The sequence below is a fragment of the Castor canadensis genome, chromosome 2 (assembly GCF_047511655.1).
Source record: "Castor canadensis chromosome 2, mCasCan1.hap1v2, whole genome shotgun sequence".
NCBI classification, from domain to species: Eukaryota; Metazoa; Chordata; class Mammalia; order Rodentia; family Castoridae; genus Castor; species Castor canadensis.
In genome coordinates, this window is record NC_133387.1 from 25842548 (window position 1) to 25860786 (window position 18239).

Consider the following 18239-nt stretch of genomic DNA (forward strand, 5'->3'; position numbering starts at 1 on the left):
CCTGAGTCTGGCCTAGGCAGCAGGGTCCAGGGATGCTGGGAGACCACCCAGGGAGGGGGTTTGCCCCTGCTCTTGGGCCACCTCTAAGTACATTAGTGTGGAGAAGCCTTGCCAGCTCTGATTGCTAGTGGGGTTTATGGTCAGGTTGGAGAACGGTGTCTCTTCTGCTCCAAGGCAGGGCCAGGTTGCAACTCTGTCCCGAGGCACCACGCTGCCGTGACCCTCCATAGTCCTGGATGCAGACTAAGTTGGGCACTGGTGGTGAAGCACAGCCCTCCTCCGCCAGGCAAGTTCCTATCTTGCTCAGTTCCCTCTGCACTGCTGTAGCTGTCCCCTCCCCGCCACCCCCAAACAGGGAGAAGCCTATATACCAGGCACATGCAAGGCCAGGCCAGAACAGAAGTGGAGGCTGTCTCTCTTCCTGATCTCTCTGGGCCCTGTACTTCCTCCCTCGGGAGCCTCAGGTCCTCCTCCTGGCAGGAGATGGGAAATACAGACTGGGGCTCCACTGGCTGGAGTCTTTCCTCTCTAAATCCTATTTAATATCTCTGCTCACAGGGCTCCAGGGGTGGGGCTGGCATGAGGCCAGGGTGGCAGAGGACATCAAGCCCGCAGCAGGGAAGCCAAGCTCAATAAAAGCCAATCAATGGCCAATGCAGCTGCGTCCAGGGCCTGGCTGGGTATGAGTGTGTGTGTGGGAGACAGTCTAACTGCTGCCATCGGTGGTTACCTCTCTGGTCCTCAGGTCTGCCCAGAACCCCTGAGAGGGAGGCGGAGGTCACTCACTATCAGTCCCCTGCAGAGCAAGGGAGGGTACAAGGAGGAATTAAACCCAGCAGTGAGTTAGCTAAGTCCTTACAGCTGGGAAACCAGCATTGTCAAGCTACAATTGTCACACTAATGCCTGCACACATAATCACACTGCTCAAACTCAGGAAACCTCTCATCATTTCTGATATTCAGGTTACTGTCCTCCAAATTCTTTCACCTGAGTCCAGGCAACTCTAAGGGCCACTATAAGGCTCTGCCAATGCTGGGGGGACCCAGTCCTCTAGGAGGAGGAAAGCCAGCCTGGGCCCTCAGGATCCTTAAGTGGATGGAGATTTGAAGGAGAGGGACCTCGGAGGTAGGACAGCCCAATTCTGAGAGTTGTCCATTGCATTCTAATTGGATAAATAAAAATGGGCAACCTGTGTAAGTAGTTAATCACTAATAATTACTTCTCGGCATCAAGTAGCACCAGCAAAGTGACAAGTTGGCCTCCTTCAGACAAATCTACTGTGTAGTCAATAAGGATGCCCAGTTCAGCACCTGGCAAGAAACCAGCCCTCCCTCTCAGACCAGATTCCTCTTCCTGGTCTTCCTTATAGTCTTGCTGGGTCTCTACTTGAAGAGACAGATCTGAGGAGGCAGCTTCTAGGCTCAAATGAGTTGTCATGGGCTGAGTAGCCAGCTACTACACCTGGGGCAAAGGTGCCATCTGCTCAGGATCCTGGCCTCTAGGGTTGTCATGCTGGTCCCTGCCTCGTCCCTCCTGGGAAGGATCAGCCCTGTAACAGGAGGCCCCGGCATTGCCTTTGCCTCTACCTCCTTACAACAGCCAGAGGACACGGGGGTGGCAGTCTTAAGCTCAGCTGTCACAAGCAGGAAATCCAACAGTAACTGTGTGACTCCTTTCCCGATGCTTCCCCCATCATTCTGGGAAGACAGGATTTAATGTTAAGCAGGAACTGGAGCAAGGAAGGGGGAAAACCTCCTCTGAGGCTGTGAGGCTAATTCCTTCAGGGTCTAGACAGTCTCTTTTGCCTACCCTGGCCTTCTAAGCCACCTCCTCCTGGAGTCTATACACCTGTCCTCAGTGGGTAGATCACCTGTCCTAATTCTCAGTGGATGGAAGAAGAGACAGAGATCCAGGTCCTTGGGCCTAGTCCCAGGAGGAAGAGAGATTGGTCCCTGAGTGAGGAAGTAGCTGCTCTGGGCTGAGGGAGAATGTGGTGCCTTTAGAGGCACAAAGCCCCCCACTCCTGCTGGCAAGTGACTGGGCCTTGGCTCTAAGAAGCATGTTTTGAGCCAAATGGCTTCTCCACGGGGAAGGAAACGTTTATTCCTGGAACAAATTTATGGCTCAGCAAGGCTGTCCCACAAAATCCTCCTCAAGCTCAGAAGTCCTGACAAATTGGTGGCCGGCTGATTTATCCCCATTATTGGGCCAAGCTATAAGTCAAAGGAGACAGCCTACTATGGGGGTGCTGAAACTGGCTCCCACCCCCAAACCAAGTTCCTTAATTGTCAATTTGTTTCCAAAAGCTGCTTTTCACCCCACCCCCCTTGTCTCTTTAATGCAGTGTCTGCAGAGACTGATGGGCCGTAAATCTGCTGTCCCAACAGCTTTATGCATCTCCTGGGGCTGCTTTTCTGCAGGGTGATGTGAAGGAAATTCAGACTAGCACTGTGGGCTGCCCAGTCCCTTAGAGGGCACTGACATAGAAGGGTCTGGGCTGGAGAAGGAGGGCAGCACCAGGTTCCTCCTTGCCAGTGATTCCCTAGTCATTTCTCCCACTTCTCCAAGGTCAACTTCCAGACAGTGTCCTGATGCAGGTCCACCCAAGCAGGCCTGGGGATCACTGGGGAATCTTCCAGGGTGGCAGCTCAAGTCTACCTCAGGTCTGCAACAGGCTTTTGGCCAAGGCTGCCTAAGCTGGTACTTCTCCCTTGACTGAGCATAGCACATTGATGAGAAATCTGAGACCACCACTGTCCTGGGCCACTCAGTGTGGGGGAAACAGAGCCACTTAGGCCTATTCTTGGAGGCAGACACCTATGGAGGCATGTGGGAAGAAGGGAGGCAAGAATGAGCACATGCTGGGGAATAAATACCACACTTGTACCTTCTCTTTCTTCTGCTTGGCGGCCTCCTCAGCAGATAGCAAAGACTTGTAGTAGGCACTGCGCTCGGCAGTGAAGTGGACCTTAGAGAGCGCTTGCTCCACAAGCAAGACCGATAGGTTAGCGCCATCCATGTGCAGCCAGCCGATGAAGTTGCCAGCTTTATCCATGCTCTCCACCTCTACCTCCACCTGGGGACAGAAACATGGGGTGTCAAGTCTGTAGGGAAAGTTCTGAGTGCACACGGGAGAAGAATGGTGCTGAGGCCAGGACTCAGGCTCCCAGATTTTGGATACGATTGTTCTACATGGCAGGAGCATCTGGAACCAGGGAAGAAGAGTAGGAACTTCTAGTATCCATGCACTTGGACCCCTCTTAGACCCTTCCTTTTGGCAGAGAGCTACTGGGGTACACTTGATTCTACTTGACTTAACTGGGGGAGTACCCGCCAGTCATGTATGCAAGTGCTCATGGCTGAGGGTCAGGAGTAAGATAAGAAGCAGACAGAGCATCCCATTCTTCTTCAGCATGTACCCCAGCTCTGTGTGGGGCCTGGGGGAGCAGGCAACCTCTTGGGAAAAGGGAGACTGCATTCTTTTTGGAGGAGCTGAAAGGATCAATGTTTAACAAAGGTAACTAAAGTGGCTACCAGGAAGTCAAGAGAGGAGAGAAGAAAAGAGGCCAGCTAAGGTAGGAAGATGTGGGCAAGAACTGTGGAAGCACACAGGGGCAGTTGGAAGGATGTGGTCACTACAATAAGTCTGGAACCTAGGCCACAGGACCCTAGGCTCCTCAGAAATTCCTGTAGGGTTTAAGGGCTCCTGGACCCCTTCTGATGAGGGATCTACCCCCAAGACCCCAGATCTGGTGCTGACTGCTCTGCTCCTTCAAGAGTGTGGCCTTAGGACTATTTCTTTTGTGGTTGGTGATCTGCCCCTACCTCAGAAAGGCAATGGCCCAGAATAAATTTCTTCCTTGATTTTCTCTTAACCTCGTTCTTCCTTTGCTAAAGGGGCTATAAAAGCCTTTGCTGCTAAATGTAAAAACGTGTATTAATTTAAATGGCTTCAAGCTCGATTAAACAATAAAATGAATGTCTAAATACCTGGGAAATCTCAAAGCCTAAGTTAGAGCTGGTGGTAGGGGGCTAGAAGGGATGAGACAGGGAGCCAGGAGATGTTGGGTAACAGGACTCCCCAGAGAGGTGGCTGGGGGTAGAGAAAAGGTAATGGAGAGCAAAAAGGACACAGCAAGGGAGGCAGGACCCTGACTAATTCTCATTTTCCAACACTTCTCATTTGAGTCCTACTACTAGGACTTAAGTGGAAATGCAAATTCAACAATGCTTTTAGTTGGGTGAGGTACAAAATGTGTATATGCAGGGTCTCTTAGGGTCATAAAAAAGGGTACTATACAGATTCAGTCTGACTTCTGATTGTAGGGGGAAACCAAGGCATGGAACGTGGAAGTACAGCTAGTGAGGGCAGGGCCACCTGCAAAGTCAAGGCTGCCCTGCTGCCTCTCTACATCACCTCCAAGCAGAGCAGGCCTTCCCTCACCCCCTCCTTCCCACAGCCTGTTGCTTTAGGAGCAACACTTCTACCACCCACACTAGCCCCCAGTCCACTTTCCCCTGGGCAATGCTGACTCCTTCCACATCCAGGCCTGAGGGAACTGAGTGTGTGGGGGAAGGGCAGGTGTGGGTGTAATGGGAAAGAGGCTGTCAGTTCTGTGGTGGTGGGACAAGAACTATGCTGGGCATGATGCCATTCTGGAAGATCACCTCTTCTTTGTCTTTATTTGCTGAGATTCATCAAACATGCTATGGCCAAGAAGCTGCAAGTCCCAAAGGAATTTAGGGGTAGCAGAAGGATGAGCAGAGAGGCTGCTTGCCTTGCGTTTGGAGGCTCAGGGGACACATGACCAGCCCAAAGCAAGTAAGAACGGTACAGTTTTTAGCCAACACAGAGCCCAGGTCCAAACCACAGCAATTTCCCCATTCCCTGACCTGTCTTCCACAGTTTTAGCAGACAAATGTCCTTTTTCTAAAACCAAAGCTGCCACCCATGGCCACAGTTTTCCTCCAGACAGGGAGGGCCCTCTAGACTGGTGGGCCAGTGTGGTTCTCTGCAGCAGGCAGCTGGGATTGATGTAAGAAGCTTGGAGACAGGTTGCTGGGGCAACCAGGCACTATCCCTCTCATCTAACAAGGTGCCATGCTCAGACCTCACTCCACATGGCAAACTCCAAACTGACACCATGTTCTCTAAGGCCAGAATTGAGATGCTTGCTTCTCTTCAAGGTTCACTGTAGAGAACCCAGTGACTAGCTACCACATTCGGGGCCAACCTGCCAGGGAGCAGCAGGTATCTCCTTGGCAAGTGAGCTCTGACTTCACATTTATCCAGCTTCTCCCTGACTGCGACGGATGTGCTAACTTGGGCTTGACAAGTCCCTGGGCCCAGCCAGCAGCAGAAGAAATAAATATCTGGCCTTGGGCATTGTGTTGCTACCGGATCCATCTCGGGTTGTAGAAGGAGATGCTGCTGTCACCCGTGGGGCTCTGCTTCCCCTTTCATTACAGCTGCCACCGCCATAATTTCTCAGTCAAACAAAGGCTCCCAGGGGAAGGTGAATAGGCTACTGTTCAGGCTGGCTCTGGAGTCACATTGATCCCAGCCGCTCTAGACAAGTCCTGCACTATGTCCACCTTTGGATACACCCTGGACAGTCTAGGTGCTGACTCTTCTGGCTCTGAGAGAATTGGGTGGGGGGAGAGGGTTTGCAAGCAGAGGGTCAAGCAGGGAGCTCCTAGGTTGAAATATGTGTGTATTCTTCACCATGTTTCTCCTGACTGCCAGGAATTTGTGGCTTAGTTGTAACTTCATGTGGATCTGTGTCTATACAAGTTCTAGTTCTCTAAGACTCAGATTTCTCTGACATTTACCTTTAATTAAAAAAAAAAAAAAAAAGAGCCAGAATTGGTTGCATACACTTGCAGTCCCAGCTACTTGGTAGGCTGAGGCAAGAGAATGGCTTGCCTAGCCCTCTTGCAGCACTACTTACTTGGGATTATTTTAAACTACAAAATGCCAGCAAAATGCATGATACTAAACACAGCACAAAAGGTCACCTAATTATGCTCATAAAACTACAAAAAGAAGACAGAGTGCTGCCTTATTCAACCTAACATGGGAATGTGCTTGCCAACTGACTCAAGGTTTCTACCACTCTGTGCTTGTTCACAAACGACTGCAAAAGGACAAGAACTGATCTTGGGGTTGCACATAAATTTTACTGAGTATGTAAGCTTGCAAATATATGACCCGCAAAATGCACATATAGAGAGCTGTTTCCTACAAGTTGCCTCAAACTAAAGACAGGTATTAGGGGAGGTTTATTCAAAGAAGCCTCTTCTTGTTTATTGTGAGCATTAACTGAGATCCTACCCGTGGAGTGTTGTGTAAAGTGCAAAGTGCCATATAATAAAGCTACTTGTCTCTTCAGCATCTTGGAGTGTTTCGGAAGAGATCTGGACTCAATAGTTTTCATAGTTTCCTACAGTGGTAGTTGACATCAAGGAATATAGGCCTTGGTTGATGACCATGGGCTGCCAGAAGGCTGGGAGCTAGTTTCACGTGTGTGGGCATTTGCTGTGTACACATGTGGGTGGACATAGCCTTTAGAGTATGTGTATGCATGTACACAAGCAGCGTCAGCAAAGGACAGATGGTGGCTCTTCTCTTCAGTGTCCTATTTAGTGTACATGCTGAAGCTGAGACCTAAGGGGACACATGGCTCTGGGGGTGGCAGGCCCCTCCTAAGAGATCATGAGAAGGGGCAGGTGGTGCCACCCTAAGGAAGTGGTTTGTCATAACTGGTTAAAGATAGAAGTGGGGAGCTGAGATGCCTGAAGGTTAACTGTGATCCTCAGGATTGAAGGACACTGTGACTGCTTCATTTGCTGGTCTGCCAGTACCTGTCTGGACCTCTGCCCTTGATGCTGGCAGAGTGGGTGTGTGTTTTGTGGGCTAGACCAGTCCTTATGAGCTGTGCTCTTTCTAGCCTCAACACCACTTTCTCCATGCACGTGCTTTTGACCCCGGTCTTCAGGGAGCTACCGTCTGATCACCTGTGGGCTCACTACTGCTATAGCTTTTAGGGAGAATATAGCATAGAGGTTAAGAGCATGGACTGTGGAGCCAAATGAGTTCGAACCCATCTGCCATATGCCTGAGTCCTGGTGAGTAACTTAAGTTCTCTGTGCCTCTGTTTACTCTGCTGGAAACTTGGGATTACAACAGTACGTACCTCAAAGAATTGTTATAATTATTAAATGTGCTAATACAACTATATTAAGCACTAGAAATGCTTCATCATGACAGTGATCACAATCATCATTTTCTTACCTCCTGGTAGGGGTACTTATTTCATGTATTCTCCAACTACATTGTCAGCTCCCTGGGGAATAAAGCTTCTTCAAGCTTGGAATCTTCCCCAGAGTTGGTGTATGTACTGCTTTGGTCTTGAAAGAGTAAGTGACGCATGGATTTTGGAGTCAGATGGATTGGGGTTCAACTCTTAGCTTTGGCTGTGAACCTTGAGAGCAGGTCACATGTCCTTTCCTATACTGTTTCCTTAACTGTAAAATGAGGAGAGGGTACTGTGTATTAAGTGAGGAAACATGAAGCTATTTCTTCCTCCAATCAATCAGTGCCAAGAGCTCACTGGCTGGTCCTGCAGCTCTGCAATGGTTACATCCAGCAGCTGTCCTGCCTGGCAAATCTGTGCACTGGGTCTGTGCAACTGGAGACCAATCCCTGCTTAATGAGCTACTTCTCTCTCTCGCTCCCTGAAAAACTTTGGGTCTCTTACACCAGAGGTTCCTCACACACAATGCAGGAGTAAAGGTAAGGCAGATTGAAATAAAGAGCTCAGATGTGTGACTGTCCCCATACCCACTGGAACAGACAGATGCCTTTCTGCTTAGTCTGGGGGGTCTTTCCCCATCATAGGGTCAAAGAAATGGGGGCTGCAAGCCAACCACGCCCAGGGTGCAAGCTGCTAGACATGCTGGACCTGACCTGTCTGTGGGCTGGGGCAGCTAGCAGTCTCCACTGCTCACAGTGGGACATGTCCTCCTGCTCCCAAGCACATTAATGTGCCACTAATGAAATTGTTCTGGCTTATTTACCAAATTAATACAAACGGCACAGGCTGTTAATCTGCATGTCTCCTAATTACTGAGGAAGAGCTCCTGGTACTCAGGCAACATGCATACCTTGTGCCCACCCAGGGGGCTGTGGGATCACCCATTCTGGCTGAGGCTGGGTGAGGAAGGGGAGAAGGGGAAAGGAAGAAGGGAACTGGATTGATCTCCCAGAACAATGGCTGTGAGCAAAAGGGAGGAGGGTGGTATCCAGGAATTTGTATCATTTCTTATAGCCCCTCTCTCAGTGGCCTCCATGCCCTGGATTCCAGAAATACATACTCATTCCCTGTCTCCACCCCCAAATTGTCCCCTTCTCCCCCTCATCTGGATTCTGTCCAGCTCCTTAACACAGGAACTACTTCAACCAGACAGGCAGTGGGGCTGTGTCAATTCTTCTGCTCTAAGTGGGGAGGCTCACTCCTAGCCTGGGGTGCAGGGCAGGCTAGGGAGCCACTTGGGGTTTACCGAGGGTGTAGAGGAAGGAAGAGAAGGAAAGCTAGGTAAGGGCTGCTGATTAGTTAGTTGTATGAATGCTAACACTCTCTTCTCAACTTCTCCTGGCCCTCCCCAGCCAATTAGCCTTCAGATTCTGAACCTTTCCTAAAGAGAGAGAGAGACAGAGTGAGTGTGTGTTTGTGTGTGTGTGTGTGGGGGCAGGGAGATTATTGAAGAATTCAGGCATCAAACCACAGAGGAAACTGCCTGCCTCAGGGTTTAGAGCTGTGTCTGACCTAACTCTTCTGGGGAAGGAGCTGAGCTGGATGCCTAGTGGTGGTGCTAAAGGGCAAAACTGTAGACCTACAACCCTCTCCTGAAGCTTTCTCAGGGTCACGATGCAGTTGGGATGCAGAGAAAAAGAGAAAGCATGCACCAGAGCTGCCTCTGCAGCTAGCTTAAACAAGGCAGCTAAGGGCACCAAGGGCAAGCAAATTTGAAAAAATGTAGAATAGGGGAAGACAGCATGAGGATCCAGGTTCCATGTAAAGATTCTGGCCAGCCAGAGGAGAGATTCCACATGGGATTTATTGGCAATGGGCAGGGAACCTCCCCTCCTCCCCCTACAGGTACCAGTCTTTCCAGTGTTTGCCAGGAGGATGAAGAACAGGTATCTCCCCCAAGGGCACTGGCAATGCCTATGTACAATGCCTAAGGCAGCACAGGAAATGACTGAACCTCTAGCCAGCCTCAGCCCAGGGGTTGGGAGTCTGAAGAATGCCTGAAACACAGCAGTGGGGGTTGTGTTTCAACCCCAAGGGAGGTGGGCTGCCTTAGGCAGCACAGGACCCCCACCCAGTAGGGTGCTGGCTACTAATTCCTCCAGAGGGCAGAGGAGAGAGAGAGAGAGAGAGAGAGAGAGAGAGAGAGAGAGAGAGAGAGAGAGAGAGAGAGAGAGTGTGTGTGTGTATGTGTGCAATGAGACCTCAAAGGCAGAAGTCTACTTTCTCACATGCTGCAGGGCAAATTCTTGCTTTCATCCCCCTTTTAACTGCTCCCCCATTGGACTGGTGAAGTGGCTCAAGCGGTAAGAGCGCCTGCCTAACAAGATTGAAGGCCCTGAGTTCAAACCCCAGTGCCACCAAAAAAGATAATTAACTGCTCCCTCAACTTAAAGCTATCAGTGAGAAGCACAGCAGAGCCTGCACAGGCACTGAGGAACTGAGGAGGCCTTGGACTCCAGGTTCCAGCTCTGTCTCCTACAGGCTGGTGCATTGCACCTGCTTTGGCCTCAGTTTCTTCATCTGTAAAATGAGAGTTGAACTGTCTTAGGTTCTTTCTGCTCTGAATTTTCTATGGCTGGGGATGGGAGAGCTGGTGGCAACAGTATGCATGGGAGGCTGCAACTGGGAGTATACAAGAGAAGAAAAACAATGGGTTATATGGGAGAGAGAAGGCAAGTGGAGAAGCCTTGCTTATTAACCATCACATTCCAGAAGAGAACTGGCAGAAGGGAAGAGGGCAAATGGAAAAAGGTGAACTGAATATTAAGATGGGCCCTGGGGCACTCCAACCTCTTCCTGACTACTGTGGCTTGGATGTGGTTTGCCCCTGACAGATTCATGTGTTGGAAGCTTGGACTACAAGTTTGGCAGTACCCCAACTAGGGTGGTTGTGAGAGGTAATAAGTCTAAAAAGTGGGGCCTAAGCCAGGAATGGTGGTGCAGGCCTGTAATCGTAGTACTCAAGGAGGCTGAGACAGGAGGATCATGAGTTTAAGTTAAGCCTGGGTTGCATAGCAAGACCCTGCCTCAAAAACAAAACAAAAAACAAAGTGTGGCCTAGTGGAAGGAAATTAGATCATGGGGACACCACCTTTGGAAGAGATCAATGTAGGTCTCCCAGGACCGTGGCCCCTCTCCCCTCTCATATCTCATGTGCTATGTCTCTCTCATGTTCTCCTGCCACATGATACTATCTACCGTGAGGCACTTGCCCAGAAGCCAGAACCACTGTTGGCACCATGCTCTTGGGCCTCCAAGACTGTGAGCCAAGATAGACCTATGTTTAAAAAATAAACCACCCAGTGCCACAGATCTTGTTATTGCAAAGACACCACCTGTTCATCTGTCCACGGCCTTTTGAGAATATGGCTGTGATCCGGAGCACCCAGCACATGACTAAGGCCCCTTTCTGCCACACAGAGGGAGCCATGCCCCCGGGCTGGGCTGTACACTCTCACTGATGCTGTGTGAAGGCTGTAATGTGCTGCCACAGCCACAGCCACGAACTTGAAGGGACACTTCACCTTAATATAGTAGCGGCTTAACACAGCCACCTCATGCCCTCCACTCCTAGCCCCTCACGTGCACACGTGTGCCCACATGCACGCACGCGCACACACACACAGGCACACACACGCACGCACACAGCAACTTCTTTCAGAGATGATGAACATTAACACAATGCAATTAATAATGTAATGCTCCAGAAGCCAGGAGGCAATGCCTATGAAATGCCTTTTTGGTCTCATTACTATCAGCACGGTGGGGAGTGGGCAGGCTAGAGGCAGGTGGCAGCATGGACAGATCTTCCACATGCTGCTGGCACAGCGAGGCTCTACCTCTACCAGCACCTCCACTCCGGTTCCCCCCTCACCTCTAGACCAGATGACTCTTTCATGTCCAACCCACAGAGTGGACTGCTTTTCCAGAAAACTTCTGACATCTGAGCACTGGCCCACGCCAAAGCCCTAGGAATACCTGGAAGTCTGGTCCAGTTGGCATCCTACTAAGAGGGGCCAAGGAGCTCCTAGAAATGGAGGGAAAGCCTGGGTGGTGAGCAAGAGAGCTTGGCTTCTTTTTCTCTCTCTTTGAATGACTTCTCCCTAACTCCAGCATAAGGGGTGGGGGGTGGGGGTTGGCTTTTGGTCCTGCCTGAGGCAGAGAGGCAGCAGCCAAGGTGATCAGCATGGTTGGGAGTCCTCTGGGAAATGGAAACCTGCTGACTCCAGGCCTTTGCAAGTGGTAACACAGTTTACAAACTGATGCAATCTGTTCCTTTGGTGCAGACAATAAGGAAGGCAGACTGTTCATCTTCTCAGGAAAACCCCCGGCTGGAGGCTGGAGGGAGAGTTAACTCTCTCTTCCCCAAGGTTCCTGCTAGGAATGTGGTGGAATCAGGGGGTGCTTGCTCTGCCCTAACCTAGGAGTAGGGTACCACTGTTGGAATCCTTTCCCAAGGGGGTTCCTTAGTTAGAGGCAGGCCCTGGGATCTTTCTGAGAGCTGGGCATACCTGAGTGGCCCAGCTTTTCTTCATGCTCTCTGGATGAAGTGAAGAGAGTGGGTCCTAGCCAAAAACTGGAATGAAGATTAACTCCACCAGGAGCCTCCAAACAGCATTTCTACCTTCTTAGACCAGGAAATCAGCCACAGTGGCGTTTTCCCAAGCCCAGTCAGAGCACCAATCTGTTTTCAGAGCTACACCTGCCCTAAAGGGATAAAGACTGTTTTTTTTTTTTTTTTTTTTTGTCTGTGTGTATGATACTTGAAGTAACTGCCTGAGGTTATCAAATCTCACTTGGTCTAAAAGTAACCAAGTGTCCGATTAGGTCAAGTCCAAATGAAGGGTTTTCCATTTATAGGCACCTATTCTTATATAACTGACCTCAACGCCTGCTCTGTGGACCAGTGCCCCTGTCCTGTACATACTGCTTTTGCTGACCCCCAACTTTCAGGCTCCTTTATCTGAATAACTGTGGGTGATATGACTATGAGGACTCACACTTTGCCATTAAAAAGCACTTAGGTGGGCATCCATGGCTACTTCTTTCTCTTCCATCCATTATGGATAAAAAGGGGAATTAATTGGGCTCTAGATCATACCCTCTTCTTCCTAGAGCACCTATTTCTATCAGTTATCTTCTTCTATCATATTTTTCTGATTGTTCTTCCCACAGTGTCTACCTCTTTGCCTATAAACAACTTGCCCATTTTGGAAAACCTTGTTTTGGGCCTCCTATTCCTTTTTTTAAAAAATTTCTTTTATTCATATGTGGATACAATGTTTGGGTCATTACTCCCCCCTTCCCCCTCCTTTTCCCCTTTCCCCCCTCTCTCCTCCCTACCCCCTCACTTCCAAGCAGAAACTGTTTTGCCCTTATCTCTAATTTTGTTGAAGAGAGAGTATAAACATTAATATGGAGGACAAAGGGTTTTTGCTAGTTGAGGTAAGGATAGCTATACAGGGAGATTCCTATCATTGCTTCCATGTACATATTGAAGTCCACCTCTTTCTCTTTACCCCAGGAGCATTCGGCTCTTGCCTACCCGCCTTCCACTCCCCCATCTAATGCAGTTGGTTCCCACGGTCAGCATTCTACTGTCTCTATTACTTCAAAGGTCATCCAGGACCTCTTAATTGCCATTTTAATAATTTCTTCACATACTTCCTCATTTTTTACCTTTCTGATGATGTGACAAAGGTCTCAGACTCTTAAACTTGGCTTTTTCTCTTTGTTCGTAGTTTCAATTGTGAATTCTTCAACATGGTCCTTGAATATGGATATTCCCTAGGGTCCATGTTAAGCTGTGGACAGTCTGGGCATTCCACCACTCTTGAGTGATCAGACACAACTTCTACTTCCAGTCTGGACCTCCCTTCAGAATTCAACTCCACCAGTTAAACCTCAATTGTAGCAAGTCCAATCCTCTGGAGCCAGACCACCTGCTTCAAAACTTGATCTACTATGGTGAGACCTTGAGGAACTAATTTGATCTCTCTGGGTGTGGGTTATCCTATTTGTCAAATGGGCATAATAACGAATGACCCATATCTCAAAGGGTTTTTAAGAAGAGAAAGTGAAACACTTAAGGAGAGTCTGACATATAGTAAGAGCTCAATAAATCCTGTTGTGCTAAATCAATCGATCATTTAATCAATCAAATCAATCATTCCATATCTGAACACTTTACCCTTCCACTGAAATTCTTTCCTTGTTCTCTGCTAAAGTTCAAATTCCTTGGCACAGCAGAGGATGAGCTCCTCACTGCTGCAATCTTGCTGGTCTCCACTTCGACTATTCTGGCCCTTGTCATATTTATCTAGTCATGCCAAACACGTCCTGCTCCACACATGCTTTACTGTTCTAGGTCTCAGCACATGCTATTCCCTTTGCCTGAAATGTTCCTTCCTACTACTTCAGCTGCTACCCTTTGAGATTCTGCACAGATGTGATTTCACTTGAAACATGCCAGAATTTACTTAGGGCTTTTCCTCACAGCATTGCTCATCTCATCATAGGGTATCTGTTAATGGTCCCTGGTGGGCATTTAGTACATAGATGAAAAGTAAAATATCCTAGTTTCCCCAGATCACCAGCAATGAACTACAAGAAAGAAAGTCCCTGTCATTGAGCAAATGCTGTGGCATGGTAGGTGAAGAAAGAAGGCTGTGGTGGAGGGCTGGTCCACAGCTGCCATGATGCAGTAGGTGTACTCACAGGAGTCCGGTGGGGCAGCCTTGGTTAGGCAGCCAGTGCTGATGACTCAGAGGCAGCCCAGACATCATGAGCAGAAGGAGCTCTTTTGCATTTGGCTCTGCTTGGACCGAATAAACTGGAGCAAGGATGGATTCCTCTTTTTATCCAGGCATGAGTGCAGGCAGCAGCTGCATATGCCTCTTTCTGGTCTCCCACACATTTACTGCCTCCTGGCCACTGATACCTCAGCAAGGAAGGGGTGAAGAGCAAAGCAGACATGAGTCTGCTTGAAGAAGAACTATATATGAGGGCAGGATAGGACAGGTGCTAAGAGGATGGGGCAGAGGCTGAGGCGAGGCCAGAGATGCCATAAGACTGGGATTCTCAGATCTGAATCCCAGTGTTAAATTCTCCAAGCAAAGAGTTAGGTGCTGCAGACCAGGCCACTGTCAATTTTCAGAACATCTGAGTCCAAGGGCTGAGGAAGTCTGAAGGTACAAGTCATGTGTGGGTAACAGGAGGTCTCAGGCCCTTTCAGAGAACCCAGACACCTTTGAGGAAAGCAATGCTGTTGGGATTGAAGAATCCAGGGCTTGGATTGGAAGCCAACCCCTGGCCCTGTCACTTTAGAGTTCTCAAAACTGGATTATGGCCATGCAGCCTACTCAAAAGCTGTTAAGACAGGGCTGGAGCATCCTATATATGGGGGAAGCAACACAGACCTCTTTTCTTTTGTTCTTTACTATCACCTGACCTCTTGGCAAAAGGGACAAAGATACCAATCCCTTCTGCGGGCCAGAAAAAGGACTAAAGTGAAAAACCTGTAGCCAGGGGTTAAGAAATTGCCTGCCTCCCTGATCATCAGACCAGCTAAGAAGGAACCAACCCTCTTGCTCCTCTGAGCAAGTCCTGCACTAACCCCTGATCTCCTACATCCATCCTGCCTTTGGGTGCCAAGCATGAGGTCTGGAGCAGAACTGCTCTCCTCAGCAGGTATTGCACTGGGTATGCTGTGTATGAACGCCCAGGGAGGAGACCCTCTTCTGATCTGCACAACGGTACTACTGCAGGCTGACAGCAGCCCTGTTAACCTATAGCTCTGGCCAGGACACAGAGGAGCAAAAAGTCTCAGCTTCTCTGACTCCACTAAGTGAGCTGCTTTTAGGCCCAGGAGAGGGGAGATCTAAACATTTTTGGGGACTCTGCCTATGTCTGATTCATGTTCCCAAACTGTTTCTAACTTCTTAGAGCAGGGGAAAGGAAACATCTTTGAGTCTGAGCAGTGCCAGTGCTAGAGGGCTGTTCTGCATCCATCTTTCTGCACACAAGACAACTGATTCTTGCTTGCTGTGACCTGAAGGGCCTGTGATCTCTCTGGCCTCTTAGTAATGCATAGAAAAGCCCATGGGTAAAAGCCACCCATTATACATTTCAGCACGTACACATGATCTTCCAGAGGCCAGATCAGCCTGGTTAATGACGGGGCTGCTGCCCTCCTCTGTAGGAGAGGTTGGGCTTCTTCACTGCTGACTTTTTCATTGCTAATGACAATTAAAATATGGCATCACTTACCCTCTTAGAGTGGAGCTCTAATAGGCCATAAACCCTCCCAAACTCCTCATGTAGGACTGGAGCTTGCACCAAGACACCTCTGGGCTATATTCAGTGGCCTTCCTCATCCCCTGTTGTCCTTGTTCTGTGGCAGGCCCCCATGGTCCTTGCCCAGAGAAAGGCAAGGAGCCATGGCCTGGGCATTTGGACCTTGCTTTCTCTACACCGGAACCATCTTCCTTCTCCCTCTACTTTTTCCACTGCCTGCAACATGGGGCTCTTTACACTCTTTTGAACCTCCTGAAAGTTCTCAAAGACACTGCCATGAGATCAGAAGCAATTATGAGTGACAATGAGGAAAAATTATGTAGCATTGGTTGCTAATGGGATTCTGCTCAACTTTTTTTTTTTGAGGTAATGGGGTTTGAATTCAGGGCTTCAGGCTTGCCCTATCACTTGTCACTCCACAAACCCTTTTTGTGCTGGATATTTTCAAGATATGGTCTCTCAAATTATTTGCCTGGGCTGGCTTCAAACCATGATCTTCCCAATCTCTGCCTCGTGAGTAGCTAGGGTTACAGGTGTGAGCCACCACCTCCCATTAATCTCAATTATTTCCTCCCTCCAGTTTCAATCAAATGTCCCAAATACTGCATAATGAGGCCTCAGTAGCCAGTAAGTGGCCCCTGAACCCTCTTTCCTGCCCAGGTTGATTTTGCCTTGGTCTTAGACAGGGAATAGCAGTCTGTGTCCTGCCTAAATGGGGCCAAGGTAACCTCATTTGCCCTGCTCCACCTCCTAGTTCTGTTTTGCTAAGCAGAATCCCACTGACACATGCTCTCTGACCCTTGTGGGTAGTGCTCCACCAATGTGGGCATGTTCTGAAATGGAGAGAGGACATGAAGATTCTCAGTGTTTGCGGCTAGGCTAGGATCTTCCAGAAGTCACAATTAGCATCTAAATCCTTTAGACCTGGAGGAGGAACAGTGGCCTGACCTTGGCATCAGTGGAAGTGCTTCTTCTGACACAGGACACTTGGATGCAGCTACTGCTGTCAACACAGCTTCTCCTGCCATGGCATTCTTGCCACAGTGCCCTCAGACAAAGCTTTGAGATTCCTGCTACCACCTCACCACTCAGTGTAAATACCATGTAAGCAATTTGATTGCTTTCAATGCCATCTCTGGGGTAGTCTCAATTGCCTGCTGCTTCTGAGCTGCTGCCTGGAGCCAGTGGGCAGAGAAATGCAGAGTAGTAAGGTTGGGTCAGCAAGTCTTGATCCTAAGCAGGGGCTCACTAAGATGCAGCAAGGAGGGCAGATAAAAAGGACTAGGGAGAAGAAGCATATTAGATAGTGCTGTGCACCCATCTCACCAGTCTCATTTCTTCTGAATCTCCTTCAAGGACCCTCTGCTCTGGCCCACTGATCTGATCTGTCAGTTGCCCAACCCACCTCCTATATCCCTGCCTCAAAGCCACAAGCCTACATCAGGGCTGGGATGGTTGGGCAAGCAGCAGCTGAGGGAGGCGGCAGAGTCCACTGAGACAGAGATCTGTCCATTTACCTCTGGAAAGTGCTGTCCTGGAGTGGTAGTGAATATATAGGTAGCACTCCATTCCACTTTTATCTTCCAAAAAAATCTTCAATTCACTCTTCCCAAGAAATAACTCCTTCTTAGTGCTCACATCTGTCCTCTATTAACTTGTCTTTCTAATCCATTATTTTTTACATAATACACCTGAAGGAGGCTGTTTTCTTATTTCTTTTGAACCTAACCTAGTCTCCAGAGCCTGCACCATGTACTGTAGGATTCCAGGCAGTGCTGGAAGGGACTTAAGGGAGGAAGATCCTAGACTCCTAGTGAGGCTGGGCTTGGTAGGCCTCTTCCGTTTCTGGGCAGTACCTTCCATGTGGCTATATTCCTGGTTGCTGTCCACAGTTTTCCTAACAAAGATAGCTTTCAAGACCAGACAAGCAGCAGAAAATTCAGGTGAAATAATAGAGTACAGTGTACACTGCAAGGGAAGATCACTGTGGCTCAGAAAGATACAGCAGAGCTGGAGAAGCACTAGGGATGCACAGTTGAGCTGATGAAAGAAATGAGAACATCTAACAATGATTAAGATTCTTCGAAATGGGAAGACAAACACTAAAGGAATGGAAATACATAAAATCATTAAGGGTTTGCCCATCTCCTATATCCCTGTCTTGAAGTCAGAAGCCTGTATTAAGCATGGCAGTTGATCTAAAAGGAGAAAAACTTCAAAGAACCTGAGATTTAGTTGAGAAGACATGATGAAGTCATATCATGTCAATTAGAGACAAAATGCCATATAAGACACGACAGCTGAGTGGCACAGACAGCAAGTAATAGAAGCATTGGGGTGTGTGTGTGAGGATGGAGGGAATGGGGGGGAGAGAGAGAGAGAGAGAGAGAGAGAGAGAGAGAGAGAGAGAGAGAGAGAGAGAGAGAGAAAGAAAGAGAAGGAGAGCCACTGGAGAGTTGGGAAACTCTAGGAAGGGGTTGGGCCTTAAAGGATGGACTGGACTTCCCAGTCAGGAGAAAGACAAACCTGTTCTAGTATAAGGAAACATTCTGAAAACAGTGTATAACTGTAGGATAGAAGGAGGACCAAGGGTAAAACTTTAGGATGGAAAGTGAGGTTGAGGTCAA

The 18239-nt window shown here is 48.8% G+C and overlaps 1 protein-coding gene across 1 annotated transcript in view; it reads right to left on the reverse strand.

The window, feature by feature from the left end:
* The window catches only part of Snd1 (staphylococcal nuclease and tudor domain containing 1), a 436904-nt gene that overhangs the window by 12395 nt on the left and 406270 nt on the right, over window positions 1-18239 (reverse strand). The window contains exon 17 of the mRNA XM_074063886.1: window positions 2889-3077. Within this exon, the coding sequence (XP_073919987.1) occupies window positions 2889-3077 (189 nt within the window). The remainder of the gene's footprint in view (window positions 1-2888; window positions 3078-18239) is intronic.